The 15,226-nt window shown below is 44.2% G+C and overlaps 1 protein-coding gene across 6 annotated transcripts in view; it reads left to right on the forward strand.

The window, feature by feature from the left end:
* Nucleotides 1-15,226, forward strand: part of PLEKHH2 (pleckstrin homology, MyTH4 and FERM domain containing H2) — a 102,223-nt gene that overhangs the window by 49,509 nt on the left and 37,488 nt on the right. For 5 of the 6 annotated variants that reach the window (XM_084791403.1, XM_084791404.1, XM_084791402.1 and 2 more), the window contains exons 9-16: nt 2,148-2,223; nt 3,609-3,703; nt 4,231-4,375; nt 6,384-6,520; nt 6,625-6,735; nt 7,138-7,224; nt 8,230-8,388; nt 14,990-15,070. In XM_084791403.1, the coding sequence (XP_084647529.1) occupies nt 2,148-2,223; nt 3,609-3,703; nt 4,231-4,375; nt 6,384-6,520; nt 6,625-6,735; nt 7,138-7,224; nt 8,230-8,388; nt 14,990-15,070 (891 nt within the window). The remainder of the gene's footprint in view (nt 1-2,147; nt 2,224-3,608; nt 3,704-4,230; nt 4,376-6,383; nt 6,521-6,624; nt 6,736-7,137; nt 7,225-8,229; nt 8,389-14,989; nt 15,071-15,226) is intronic. The other variant, XM_084791406.1, reaches the window with a different exon arrangement.

The following is a 15,226-nucleotide window of genomic DNA, read 5'->3' on the forward strand; positions in this document are numbered from 1 at the left end:
GTGACTCTGTTGGTCCTGGGTCGCAGCTTTGCTATTTACTTGGTTAAGACAGCTTTCGCTTTACTCGCCATGGGCTTATACACCCCTTACCTCAGCTAAAGTGCCTTCCTGCTAGCCCGGAAGGGACCTGTTTTCTATGCAAGCACTGGCTGTGACTACAAAGCCTGCCCGTCAATTGTTGATATTTCTTAGGAATGAACATCTATCTACACTGCTTGATTTTTTTTTTTTTTTAAGAAAAACCTATCCTAATGGGAGGGCGAGCACATGTGGAGGTCAGAGGACAGAGCTGGCACTCTATTGCACCACGTAGGTCTCTAGGATCAAACACAGCTTGTCACACTTAGCCACAAGCCCCTTTGGCCACTGAGTCACCTCATTCGCCCCGAGATTCTATAGTTAAAGTTAAGTGAATTGGTCTGTTTTGTAGACGTATGTTTTCCTTTCCGTATAGGCACAATTTAACCTCTGGCTTCAAAAGAAATTCTCCTGGGTTGCCAGGTGTCTTGGGTGTGGGAGCCATGTTCTTGTCCTGTGGCTATTTTATTTAGTGGCCACTGTCACTGTAAGCAACTTGCAACAGCCATGGCTTCCCTAATATAAAATCAGGCTTAAGAGATGTGTCTGCTTTTTATTTACTTTCACGAGGACATTTTTTCCTTTTGGTATCCACATGAAACAGCCTCTTGTTTATTGCTAAATTCTACATGACACAAAAAAAAAAAAAAAAAGTAGAAGCAAATGGCATGTGGATCTCCGGAATTCTGGTCATGCCACCCTAAGGCTGGCTTCTTTTGTTATGTTGAAGACTTTCAAAGATTGATGTTAAGCTTTCAAGTTCATTTTATTTAGTAATTTTACCTTTTCCTTCCCTTCCTCTTTCCAAGCTATTTGGTCCTGGAAAAGTAGTATTGCTTCTCAGACTTTCTAATGTACTGATACGGGCAAAGGTCCATAGCATTTTCAGGTGTCCAGGAGATGCTCTAGCTAGCTCAGTCAGCGATGCTAACTCAAGGCGCAAGGTAACAGTCACTGTGATTCAGAAATACCTCTGATGGCCCGCTCTTTATAAGTGACCTGGTTTGGCTCAGCTTCCTGCTCGATCCCAAGCTCACATAGACGCCAGCTGCCTCGGACCTCCTGCTTAGAGTTACGCTCTGTGTGTGAGCCCTGCATAGGCAGAGAAAGCACAGCTTGTCCATTCTGTTTGGCCCTCGCTCCCATCATCAATGACCTCGTGCCAGTTGCTGTGGCCACTGGCCATCCTAATAGAAGAACATGGCATCAGTTGTTCTGGTCCAGGCAACTGTGTTCAAGTTTAGACCTTTTACAAAAAGCACAGCGCGGTCAATTAGGTCCTGGGGAGCACTAGGCTCCTTTTCCTCGTTAGCTAGCGATGCTGTCCTGGGGAGCACTGGGCTCCTTTTCCTCGTTAGCTAGCGATGCTGTCCTGGGGAGCACTGGGCTCCTTTTCCTCGTTGGCTAGTGAAGCTGTCTTTACAGCACCCATCAGAGATCTTCTTGGAGAAGAGAAGGAAACCTAATAAACTACTTTTGGAACAAGATAATAATTCCGGCATAATTCTCAGACCCATTTATTATTTGACCCGAAGTCTATTTTATTTTACTGAAATGTACACTGGAATAAGAAGGCAGTAATATTTAATGCTCTGCTGTGCTTCTGAATACAATTTTTTCCCTTTTCTTTCTTTCTTTTTTTTTTCTAACCATGGTAACGGATATTACAGAAGTTGCCTGTGTGTCATCAGTGACTAAGCAGGTTTTGGCTTCATGCTACAGCTGTTCACGTTTCCCCTTTAGCCACGTGCAGACTGTTGGAGCGTTAATGATGGTGTTTACCTGCTGTCAGCGACTGGGAGTGATCTTTCTCAGGCTTGTTCTTGTGTCTGTAGAAGATACCAAGCCGAAGTCTAGGAGCAAAGATAAAGGATGGACTAAGTAAGGAATGGGAGGAATCTCCACAAGTTTTCCACAGTGGCGTGTTTTATTGGTACTGATGCATTTTCTGATGACTAGAACGTTGTGCTCTAGTGGATGTTCTCTGAAGAGCAAATGAAAAGATAATTATGTTCCGTGCACTCATTTCTTGGCTGTAAGCACCTGGTTCAATCTCTCTTTTATCCTAGGAAAGCAGAATATACGCTATAGCCAAATCAGGCATCCGAATGTCTGAGGCCTTCAGTATGGAGAATGCTAATAAAAGTAAGTGCTCTGCATGCTGTGGTGCGGGTGAGCAAAGGCGGGATGCAGCTGCAGAGAGGCAACCAGTGACGGAAGCAGAGGACAGGATGATGGTCACCGGGCCTGGGAAATTGGGGAAGGGGAAATGCTGTTTAACAGGTTTAAAATTTCAGATGGAAAAATTCCAGAAGTCTGTTTTACAAGAAAATAATCTCTACCCTACGGAAATTATGCACTTAGAATGGTTAAAACGGTAACTTTTACTGCTTATGACTTCTTTAAAAATGATGTGATAAAAGGGTATTTTGAACTATATGATTTTATATTGCTGTTTCACTAGACAAGATGTTCCTAAATGTCTGATGTTACTGGAATAATGGAATTATGTAAGTGTTTGGGAAATGGTTGCGGATTTGCTCTAAAACTGATATTCATTGTATTTAGGAAAAAGGCACAAAAACATTCAGTCATGATACAGAATGTGCTTTACTATGTTTTTATCGCTCCCAAAAAGTAGAAAGACTTGGGCATCTATCCATTTAAAGCTACAAAAATTATAAAAATATTGGTTTCTATACCATTTTCCCTCCTTCCTTCAAAAAAATATTATAGAAACAGTCATTCTCACTATAAAAATAAATAAGGCCGACACTTGGTAGGTGGAGGCAAGAGGATCTAGAGCTAAAGGCTAACCTCATCTACATAGTGGGTTCAAGGGCTAGCCTGGGTTACGTGAGACCCTGTCTCAAAAACTTAAGGCAAAAAAAAAATCACCTAAGTGTCTAGAATAAGAAAAGAAAAACTTCTGTAGTTTCTTCCCATGTCCCACCTGTCTTCCTTCTGGTTCATCTGGAGAGGCAACACTGACGATTTTAGTCATCTTCTGTTCTTAATATTCAGGGAAGTATATTCTAATCTGTCAATACTGGAGTCTTCTGTCAGGGGTTAAGAATGACAGAAGAGACAGGGCTCAGAGAGCATCTTCAGCCAGTGGTCGTTTCTGCCTAGCTCTGCACAGCTAAGCATAGTGGAGAGGCCAAAGAGGTAACAGCATGGAGTCTAGATGGGGAGCTGGCACACATGAGGAAGTAATGTCCCACCAGAAACAGTGTTTGTAGGTGAGTATGGTGCCTCTAACCCCAGCCATCAGGAGGCATAGGCAGGAGGATCGCTGCTGGTTTGATGCTAGCCTAGGTTTCACAGTAAGACTCCATTGCCAATAGACAGAAATCAGAAAGTGTAGGTGTGAATCTGGAAACACCATAACTCATAAAGCAGAATAATACTAATGCTCACCTGTTGATCTGATTTCTCTTTAATATAGATTCGTAAGAAATAGAGCGGTGTGCTAGTTGGAAGGCTTTTCTTTAATGTTGTTGTTGTTGTTTTTTGTTTGTTTGTTTCAGATTCTGCAAACATACTTTCCTACTCTGCATCAGGCCTTTATACGTCTCTGATATACAAGAATATGACAGCCCCAGTGTACACAACGCTGAAGGGGGTAATGAGTGTGTTTCTTGCTGTTAGACATATGGTTCTCTTCAGGATGCTCAAGGAAACTTCCTTCCAAGCTCCAGATTCCACTCCTAATATTTTACATTAGATTTCAAAGTTCACATTAATAAATCATAAAAAAAAAAAGAAGAGACGGAAAGCCTGGAGAAGATGATTACGATGTCTTTCTCCTCACCCCGCCCCCCAATTCCCTGGCCCTTAGCACATTATTCATGATGCAATGGAAACTCCGAATTTAGAAAGGTCTTTGTGTTTCTGCCAGGGTCCCTTCTTTGCCAGAAGAAGCTAATTAAAACAAGGACAGTCAGATATGAACAGTCTTATGATTTCAGGAATCTTTTATAATTGACAAATTCCTAGCTAATTAGAGCCTAAGGTTTTGAAGACGGATTTTCATGATGTCAAAATACGCTATTATCTTGCTTTAAAAAAAAAAATGTAGCCGTGGCCGCTTTCTGTAAAGGACGGCGACTTTAGAGGTGGATACAGGGGGGTTGTTTTGCTTTTCTTTAGAAGGCGACACAAATAAGTAGCAGCCCTTTCCTGGATGATTCTTCTGGTTCAGAGGAAGAGGACAGCTCTAGGTCCAGCTCCAGGACGTCGGAGTCAGACACGCGCAGCCGCAGTGGGCCCAGCAGCCCCAGAGCCATGAAGCGAGGTGAGGGGAAAGCGCATGCGCAGGAGTCAGCGCCATCACGTTCTGAATATTGATTCAGGACTTACATCAACAGTAGGCTTTCTAAAAATACAGTCTCCAAAGCCACAGTGAAATGTGTGTTAGCCTAGGACTGAGCCATCTATAATCTAGTGGTAATTTCCTACTTATTCTCTGTGATTTCACACAAACCAGTCTTTCATCATCATCTTAATTAATAATGTTGTTGTTAGTGGTAGTATATTATATTATTATAAAAAGAAGTAATTGGCCAAGGTTAAGTTTCTTTTTTATACATAACCTTGTGGCCTGCTGACTAATTTGTGGCAAAGACTATTGTAAAAGGTCAGAAAACACACCTACAATTTGTGTCGGTCAATCTGATACTAACGTGGAAGATAACTTCATCTTTACTTTGTGCCTACACATAACTTTTAATAATTTTTTAAAAATTATATGTGTGCATGTGTGCTTACTACACACATGTGAAACTCAGAGGACAGCCTCACTGCTGCCTCCCTCCCACTCTAAGACAAGTTATCTTATCGTCCAGGCCGGCTAACTGGCCCATGAGCTCTAGGATCCTCGTGTCTCTGTGTCCCATCTTGTGCTGGAGTTACAGATGCTCACTTCCGGTTTCGTGTGTACCGAGGGGCTCTGAACTCAGGCCGTTGTGCTCTACCGCGTTTCTCTGTGGCCACTCGGGTTATGTCACATAGTTGCTGAGAATACAGGTGCCCTGTTCTTCATAGTAGCTGACAGGCTACTCTTTTACGTCTTTGATCTCATTCCCTCCTTTCTCTTCCCTGACTCAAGGCTGGCCTCGCCCGCCCTCTTGCTTACATTTTTTTTTAAATGCCGACTTTGTTTTGAGACACAATCTCTTGTAGCCTAGACTAATCTTGAGCTTGCTCTGTAGCCCAAATTTGCTTTACACCGCCTATCCTCTGGAGCACTAGGCTTATTCACGTGTGGGCACCGTCGTTCCTGACTCTCCCTAGCTGCCTCATCACTCCGCTCCAACATGGCCTCCCGGTGGGCTCCACGGTTCAGACTATGGTGCTTGCCCTTCTTCGGTCGCCTGCTCTTCCCAGATGCTTTAGTCGGCTCCGCATTCATTTTCTTGCACTTGCTATTGCCAGGCTTCTGTTTCCCCTCGTTAGGCTCTGTGCCAAGAGGACTCATTGTTTCTTTTCTTGTATGCCGCGACCGCAGCACCTCCGACAGGGCCTGGCACATCAGCCCTGCGCTTGGGATCCGAGCTTTGCCCTCCAAAATCACCACTGCCTAACTATTTGACTTTGCATAAATTCTGCCATCTCTGGGTCTTTCACTCCTTATGAGGACAGGAGCCAGGATGATCTCTGAGGTTTCTAATGTCTGGTGTCTGTGTCATACAGCTATTGTTTGAACAAGTAAGCAAAGGCTTACTTTTTTTTAATGCATGATGGCCTAAGTTCATGACTTCGCTTAGTATTTATCCATCTCCAGTTGTATCATCTGTATATGGCTTGTACCTCACAAGACGCTTTCTAGAACGTCAACTGAATTAGTGTGAAAATGTCCCATCGGGTCTTACTTCATAGTTGTTGGCAGATGAACTAGTATGTTTGTGTCTTTGAGACTTACTGCTTATCTTTAGTGGACTTTCATTAAAAATACTGTTGAGGTTCAACACCTGTTTGTCTATGTATCAACATAAAAATATGCATATAAACAAATCTTTACTAAAAGATGCACCAGTAAATCTTCATAATATTTTGTATATGTGAGAAAACTCATGGTTCCAATCATACCAAAATGTTACTAATGTTCTTTTGACTTTCTTGGAAATTTGGGTGACAGTCTCAACCCTGGCACTGGAAGTCTCCGTGGCCAGAGGAGTGGGTGGAAATCTTGTGAAGGGCGGTTTCTGATGGAGGAGTCAGTGCCGTCCGCAGGAAGACTCACGGCTGCCGTCGGCCCACGCCGGTATGAGATATTAACTCCACGTACATCTTTGTTTTCCTAGGCGTGTCTGACTCCTCAGTCGCGTCTGAAAGCGATTACGCCATTCCTCCCGACGCGTATTGCACCGACGCAGAGTGCTCGCAGCCGGAGCAGAAGCTCCCAAAAACCTGCTCGTCCTCCAGCGAAAACGGAAAAAATGTAAACGTTGGATCCAGCTTTGAAAAAAAATTAATGTATCTGTTAGTTTTTCCCAGAAGGAAACAAAAATCCCACTTTCCTCAAATGTTTTTTTTTTTCATTAGGAACCCCTAGAAAAATCCGGCTACCTGCTAAAAATGAGCGGGAGAGTCAAGACATGGAAGCGGAGGTGGTTTGTGCTCAAAGGCGGTGAATTGCTTTACTACAAGTCTCCAGTGAGTGGGCGGTGCTCGCCGTTGAGCCCCTAATTCCTCACACTGTAAAGCAGACTCCCAGCTGGTTTCTTACCCTGTAATAAAGAATTAATTATGGGGCCTGGAGAGATGGTTCGTGCTGGCTGCTCTTGCAGAGAGGGTCCTGGTTCCAGTCCCGGCACACACATGGCAGGCTCATGCCTGTCTGTCTGTAACTCCAGTCCCAAGGGATCTGACAGCCTCTCTGGCTGGTACAGGCTTTACATGCACACACGGAAGACATACAAGCAAGCAAAACATCCATACCCATAAAATAAAAATAAAGGTTAAAAATTAATCATGTATTAATGATACAAAACATTTCCTGTAATTCCTGCTATAGCTGCTAATCTCTCTGTGTTTGCTTTTCCTCCTTTTGTACAGAGCGATGTAATTCGGAAGCCCCAGGGCCACATTGAACTTAGTGCATCCTGCAGTATTTTAAGGGGAGATAACAAGCAAACAGTTCAGGTACAGGTCTTTTGAGTTCGCTTTTCTTTTGGCACCATGAAAAACAATTCTCAACTCAGATTCGATTGTTTGTTGCCCTTTTCATTCATTTCTAGAATCGGTTGATGCTCTAAGGAGTGTAATAACCCAAGACTGTTTAGTTAAGGCTGTACTACGAACTAAGCGTGGTTGTTTCCCAATGTTACCCTGCACCTTTCTTCCCCGTGGCCTTAATCTCCTGGGCTCTTCAGCTTTCAAAATATCCAGGTGTTTTAGGGAGGGATTATCCAATAAACGAGTTTCTGAGATGTTTGTGACACAAAATGCTATTGAATTCAAGAATGTTTGTATTTTAATATAGAATTGGACAGCGGCAATTAGTTCTCCCATGAACTTCAAAGAGGGAAAGCTATTGGTGGGCAGAGGCACTGTCCCTGCCAAGTGTCATCAAATTTTCTAGCAAGGTTCGAGGTTGATGCTATCAGTGGACTAGGGACGCCTGAGGTTAAAACAGATGAATCAGGGAGGGCGCCAATGCAGAGCACGGCTGTGAAGTCCTGAAACATTTGGGAAATTGTCAACGCAGTTAATTTAAAGTACTGTGACCTCCTCTTAGTCAGTGGTCACGTGTAGCACCAGGAATTGGTGCCGAATTCCTCGCATTTGTTTATAATTCACTCTCTCACTTCTGTCCATGGAAACCCCGTCTTGTTCTGTGGACTTTGGCCTTGTTTGTCATCACCTCCAGTCCTGTCTCTTTGTTTCAGCAGCCTAGATCCTATCACCCTGAGGGGGAGAAATTCAAAGTATGACATAGACACAAACCCACAGCCCTAGAGTTAATAGTGCGAGCAGTGTCAGACCCACTTGAAAAGGACTTTTAACTGAGTGGTTGTCATTCTCACAGAGTGGCTAAAGAATTCTGCATTTCCCTGGGAACAGAGATCCCTGTCAGGAATGACGCTTGACCTGACAAGGGCTACGTCCTCACTAGTGCCTCTCTTGTTGTTCCTTACCCGCTTCCAGCTGACCACAGAGAAACACACGTACTATCTGACTGCAGACTCTCCCAATATTTTGGAAGAATGGATTACAGTGTTACAGAACGTTCTCCGGGTACAAGCTGCCAACCCTCTTTGCCTGCAGCCTGAGGGCAAACCAACAGCAAAGGGATTGCTCACCAAGGTAGGACTGCCAGTGCATAGCAGCATCCGAGGCAGCTCTTTTGTAAGTTCTCAGCATCACAAATAGGAGGGCTCAGATAATATGTGCATTTAATATTTTGGGGGTGGGTGGGAAGGGTGTTTTTAAGTATAATGCCCAGGTAAACCCATGGAGATGAAAAAAAACCCATAAAATTGGCCACAGACAAAAATATAAATAAAAGAATTTGAAAAGGTAATTGAAAGGTGTGAAACCCAGTTAATATCTTTAATATGGAATATGCTTGGGCTGGCAACATAGCTCAACAGATAGAGTGCTTGCTGTCAGGCCTGAATTTGATCCCTAAAACCCACTTATTGGAAGGAAAGAACTGGCTCCCACTAGTTCCTCTGACGTTGATATTCATGCTGTGGTATGCACGCACACACGCACACACACACACACACATTAAATAAATAATGGGGTGAAAAATATTTAACAAGCCTTTTCTAATCAGTAGCTAACGAGTGGATACCAAAAAGCCATGGGACAAACAGTGGAAGAGAAGTAGATACAGCAGAACCAGGAAGAAACAGAAGAGATCAGCAAGTAGAGCAGAAACCAGTTTGCTAGCTCTAAGAATTTTTAACACACAAATTGGTATAATGGATGTAATGTTTACAATTTGCTCAAAGGAAAGACTTTGATTTTGAAACTTGGTATTGGAATAAACTAAGTTTGCTGGAGCGTTACTATAGAAGACAGTTTACCAGTGTGTGTGTATGTGTGTGTGTGTGTGTGTGTGTGTTTATGTGTATGTGTGTTTATGTGCATGTATGTGCTTGTGTGTATATGTGCGTGTGTGTGTGTGTGTATGTGTGTGTGTATTTATGTGTATGTGTGTTTATGTGCATGTATGTGCTTGTGTGTGTATGTGTGTGTGTGTGTGTGTGTGTGTGTGTGTGTGTGTGTTTGTATGCTAGAAGTTCATACCAAGGGTCTTCCTCAATCGTTCTCCACCTTGTTTGTTTGTTTCTCTCACTGAGCCTGGAGCTGACAGATTTTGCCACACAGGCTGGCCAGCAAGCTTGGGGGATCTTCCTGTCTCTGTCTCCCTAGTACTAGCACCGGCAAATATGCCTGCCCTAGCCTTTCCCACGTGTTGTAAGGGATTGATCTCAGGTTCTCATGCTTGCTGTGGCAAGCACTTTACTGAATGAGTCATCTCTGTCCTGTTTTTTCTTTTTTTTAATTTTTGTAAAATACTCTTTTGCCATGCAAACACTTAGTTAGTTGTTGAGAACTTCCTGGCATTGTGGAAAATACGCTTTTAAAAATGAATACAATGGCATTAAGTCAGGTCCAGTGATACGTGCATTTAAAAAAATGCCACAATGAAGCCCATATGTTATGTGCTGTCTAAATTTTTAATTTAAAAACCAACTAGAAAATAATAGCATGCCTTTAATCCCAGCACTTGAGAAGGCAGTGGCAGGTGAATCTTTTAAGTTTGAGGCCAGCATGGTCTACAGAGCGAATTCTAGGACATCCCGAGCTACACAGAGAAACCTTGTCTTGAAAAAAGAAGAAGAAGAAGAAGAAGAAGAAGAAGAAGAAGAAGAAGAAGAAGAAGAAGAAGAAGAAGAAGAAGAAGAAGACTAGCAAAGTGTCCATTCTTCAGATAGCTTCCTATCCTACTGAGAAAGAGGAGGTTGTAAGCTTATTTATAATAACATGGGGAAAGTACAGTTACCGATGTATCAGAAAGCCCTGGTGAAACAACTTGGGGTGTCGGAGTGATGACTTCTCAGAGCTTTGCCTGCATTGAGCACCAGAGGGGAGACACATAGTTATAGCAACTGTCAGTGGGCAGAGAAGCCACCCCATGGGGGCGAGGCACACACATGAGGCATGATGCAGCAGAGCTGCCTGGGCTGGCAACATTTGGCGAGGACACCAGAGAGCTCTCAGTTGTTTGTCTTATGGCAGGTTAAGTGCTTTGGACTTCGTGAAGGATGTCCAGAGCCCCTCAGGGTTTGTAATGGGGACGTGGACGAATGGATGCTGCTAACAGCTTGCTCTGTCGGAGAAGATGAGTTTGCAGGAGGCTGTCTGAGAGTGGCTGATGCTGTGACTCTCATGGCCACGAGGCTCTGAACTGTTAAGGGAAATGAGGAAAGAGGGTGCATTGAAGTGACGGCTGGTAGGAAAACCAGTTTGTTTGGAATGGGTGAGGCAGTAGACAAGGTTTTTATTTTAAGTGTCTAGCTCAGCTGGATATGAACACTCATGAGAGAGGAGCAGCTTTCGGCAGATGGACAGGCTGTTTGGGAACAGACCAGTGTTTTGAGTTCTGTATAGACATCTTACCTAAAGAACATCGTGAGCTAGCAAGATGACTCAGCAGGTGAAGCTGCTTCCAGTCTCTGGAACTCAGCTAAAGGTGACAATTACCTCACAGAGCTGTCCTCTGACCTCCACATGTGCATCATGGCTATCTCTCTCTCTCTCTCTCTCTCTCTCTCTCTCTCTCTCTCACACACACACACACACACACACACACACACACACACACACACACACACTAATAGCAACTAACTAAAACAAAGCCTAGCAGATTTCAGAGGACAGTCTGCACTGGATGAGAGAGCTGGCTGAGAAAGGGCGTGGGGACTCGGCATCATCTAAGTGACTGTTAGAACAATGAAAATGAGAGAAATCACCCAGAAAAAAAGGATAATGTAGATTTTTTCAGAGTACAGGATGGAGAATGGAACACTCCGAAATGTAGGGGATGTACGGGCATGGGTGGAAAATCCCAAGAGTCTGTCCCAGAGCGAGGGTTGGGTCTTAGGGTCCTGCTTGCTGTGCTTGGGGGAGAGCGGACATTGCAGTGGGAAGCACGTGCCGGGTGTGAGTTTACAGGGCTGTCTATACGCTCCAATACTCTTCAGCTGCGGGGCGTGGAGTGTGGGGTAGGGGGAGGTCAGACATGGAGTCAAAAGAGGATGAGGAAGACTTGTACCCTGTATTTATGAGCTGAGGGAAGAAGCCAGGAGACCTGGAAGATTAAGGGCCACAGTGAGTGGGTGGGAATCGGGAAAGGCAGGACGGAAGGGCTGGCCTGGGAGGAAGTGGGGAGGGGTGTGGATGAACATCTGCATTTGAGGGACATGGAGTGAGGTTACTTATAATGTCCTTGATTTTCTTGGTCTCCCTAAGACAAAGGTATTTGCTAAGAGTGGGGGAAGGGGTTGGGTGGACTCACTGAAAATGGGATGTAGCCAGAGACATTTGAGGTTTATACGTATTACCAAAGGCTTACGGAATTGTAATGATTGTTAGGAGCAGAGACTTTACAGCCTAGGAGCAGGAGCGTAGTGATGTTTCCTGACGTCTTACGATGTAACACTTCAAATATGAAACAGATCTGGAAGCATTTTTACATTAAGCACCTGTATTTCCATCACGTAGATTCTACAAATAACTTTTCACTTGCTTCACATTATGCTTGTCAGGGTAATGATTTGAAGTGTGTCTTTTATTATCAGATTTCAAATACATAAGCTCGAAGGATACTTGTTCCTTCACAGATGCACCATTGGTTTCAACAGTTGTTAACTGTGGCCAGTCCTGCCCACCTAGCATAGCTTTCTGCTTTCTCATAGCCTCCACTGGGCTATTTAAAGGCAAGTGGAGGTGACGTGTTGGTGAATGGATTTGTCGGAGCATAGGAATGCAATTTGGTCATGGGCCCTGGAGCAAGAATTGCTTTATGATCAAGCACGGCAGCCCAGGTTGGCAGAGAGCGAAGAGACCAGGCAGGAATGGAGAAAGTAGAAGATGCTTGGATCAGGGCATTGAGGCAGGAAGATGGTCAAAGAATAGCAAGGACGGAACGAGAGGGCCAGGGAGTCCGAGGCGGCGGTGCTCAGCGACTGCAGAGTGTAAACTACGGAAGCGAGCCCTTTCCCGGGGGAGGGTAAGGAGCTAGAGTGTGAAGACAAGGAGTGGGTGGGAAACGTGACGAACAGCCAAGTTTGTTGGAGATGCAAAGGGCAAGGTGAAGAGATGCTTCAGCTGAGGCAGCAGGGAAAGCGCTGGTGAGCCACGCTGCCTTGGCACGACCTCTCCTCTGTGACCCGGAATAAGTTACTCTCAGGCCCTGTGCCTCAGTGTCCTCATCTGTGAAGTGGGAAACAAGCATAGCAACAACCCCCGAGGGTGTTAAAAACATGAAATATGTTCCACTGAAACATGAAAAGTGTGTTCAGACAGTACGTGGCACATCAAAAGCACTCAAAAATGCTAGGTATTGTCAGGGGAGTTTCTCGTAGATAGTGATGTCAGCTATGCTGGTGACAGGATTTGCACTGGAGACACTACAGGGATGAGATGAGGGGAAGAGAGGGGACCAGGGAAGCTCTGTTTTGTGTGTTGACAAAGGCTTAGGGTGAAATCTATTGTTTGTTCTCTAACTTTTTTTTTCCATTTTCTTCTTTCTTTCTTTTTAAAAGATGTATTAGGTATACAGTGCTCTGTACTGCGTGTATGCCTGCGCACCAGGAGAGGGCATAAGATCACATAACACATGGTTGTGAGCCACCACGTGGTTGCTGGGAATTAAACCCAGGACCTTTGGAGGAGCAACCAGTCCTCTCAGCCTCTGAGCCATCTCTCAGTTTCTGTTCTCAAACTTTTATCATCACTGATATAGTTAGAAGGCTTTTGTTGTCAAAGCAAGACCAAACCCAGTTTTTAAATTATTCGGTTTGCCAAGCCTTTGAGGTTGCCTTTGCATCTCTGTACGGATCTGTCTAGTATGGTATGTTTTGTTAAAATGGCTTCAGATTCAGTTTGAAGAAATCCTAATATAAGATGTATGCATAAAGATGGATTGTGGTTTTGTTTTTTTGTTTTTGGTTTTTTTAAGCATGGCTTTTATAGTAGTTGGTAAAGGCGCCTACTTACTTTGGGTTTAGACAGAGCCATTGTTCTATTTTAAAAAGTAAATCATTTCCAAAGTACACGAATTATACTCCGGTTTTGAGGAAACTTCTTTTGGAGCTGCTTAAAGAAAGAGGAAACAGTTTAAAAGCCAAGGATATTCCTCTGTAAATATATGTTTCCAAATTTAATTAAACGGAGGCACGTAGTGCCAAATGAAACATTTTTGTTGTTATTGTTCCTCCAGGAGCATTTAAATCCATCAAAACATTAGAGGCAAGGATATTTGCTTAAACCAGAGCTTCCAATGCCGAAAGGCTAGCTGGCTTTGTGGGTTTAAGAGAGGCCATGTATTTGATTCTTTATATAGTGAGGAAGGAAGCATTTATTGCAGTTACTATTATATTTTAATTTATGAGTTGTCTCAATTGGCCAAACGATAGCTGAGAGGTGCACAATAATCCTATGTTGTGACAGGGTACATGGGTAAGTCACTTGCCTGAGGACACCAGAGAGTGCGTGAGTGTGTGTGTGTGTGTGTGTGTGTGTGTGTGTGTGTGTCTGTCTGTCTGTCTGTCTGTCTGTCTCTGTGTGTGTGTGTCTGTGTGTCTGTGTGTGTGTGTATCTGTCTGTCTGTCTGTCTCTGTGTGTGTGTGTGTGTCTCTCTCTCTGTGTATCTTTGTGTGTGTGTGTGTCTCTCTCTGTGTATCTTTGTGTGTGTGTGTGTGTGTGTGTCTCTCTCTCTGTGTATCTTTGTGTTTGTGTGTGTGTATGTCTCTCTCTCTCTCTGTGTATCTTTGTGTGTGTGTGTGTGTGTGTCTGTGTGAGTGTGTGTGTACGCACAAAATATTCTGGAAGGGGAATAAGAGGGCTTCATCTTAGGCTGGCCCACTGGTGGGAATAGGTTTCTTCATGTTCTTATAGAACGGAGGATGCAGTGAGGTCTGTCTGGTCTAGACCTTCAGTGCCTATGGCGGACTGAGCAGCACTAGCGCAGGCTGGAACTCACAGAGCTACAAAGGCCACCAAGTTCCGACCTCACAGTACTCATCCAAACAAATGATAGCGTCCTCAGCAAAGACTGAGCTCCTGCAGAAGGAGGCTGTGCCTAGTGCCTATCAGCTTCTCCTTTCACCCTCTGGCTCTGCACAGTCAAGGGCGACATCCAAACTCTGTCTCTGTTACTTAACATTTAGGCCAGTGGTCCTCCATCTTCCTAAACGCTGTGACCCTTTGCTACAGTTCCTCATATTGTGGTGAGCCCCGCCCCCCCCCCCCCCCCCCGCAACCATAAAGTTATTTTCATTGCAACTTCATAACTGCAGCTTTGCCACTGTTATGGATCGCAATGTAAATATCTGATATGCAGAAAATGTGATATGTAACCCCTGTGAAAAGACCATTTGACACCCCCCCTCAAGGGGGTTGAGATCCACAGGTTAGGAACACATGGAAGTGTTGCATGTGACACATAGCCGACTCTCAGGGAGTGTCGCATGGTGCACTGTAGAGCAGTCTGTGAGATGCTCTCAGCTGCCGTCATGGGCAGATCTTGGGCAGCTTTTGAGCAGTCCGCTTGGGGTATCACTTCCGGCTTGAGCAAACTAGACACCCATAGGACCTCACAAAGGATGTATAAACTATACGTTTTCCAAGCTTCTGAACCACATTTTAATCCACTGAAATACAATTGCAGGTGAAACATGGCTACTCTAAGAGAGTCTGGTGCAAGCTCATTGGAAAGATCTTGTATTATTTTCGTAGTCAAGAGGACAAGGTACGTACACATCTTGATATCCCAGTCAGAGGAAGACTTTTACTTTGTGGTAGCCAGAAAGCTTTCCCTTTTGGCTTTTCTGTTGTTAGGCAAGCCTTTAGAACTTCAGGTGAACTTGGAGTTACGATTAGTACTGAGGTAATAAGCTGCTTGGCC

This window comes from Acomys minous (assembly GCF_964271855.1).
Source record: "Acomys minous genome assembly, chromosome: 8".
Classification (NCBI taxonomy): domain Eukaryota; kingdom Metazoa; phylum Chordata; class Mammalia; order Rodentia; family Muridae; genus Acomys; species Acomys minous.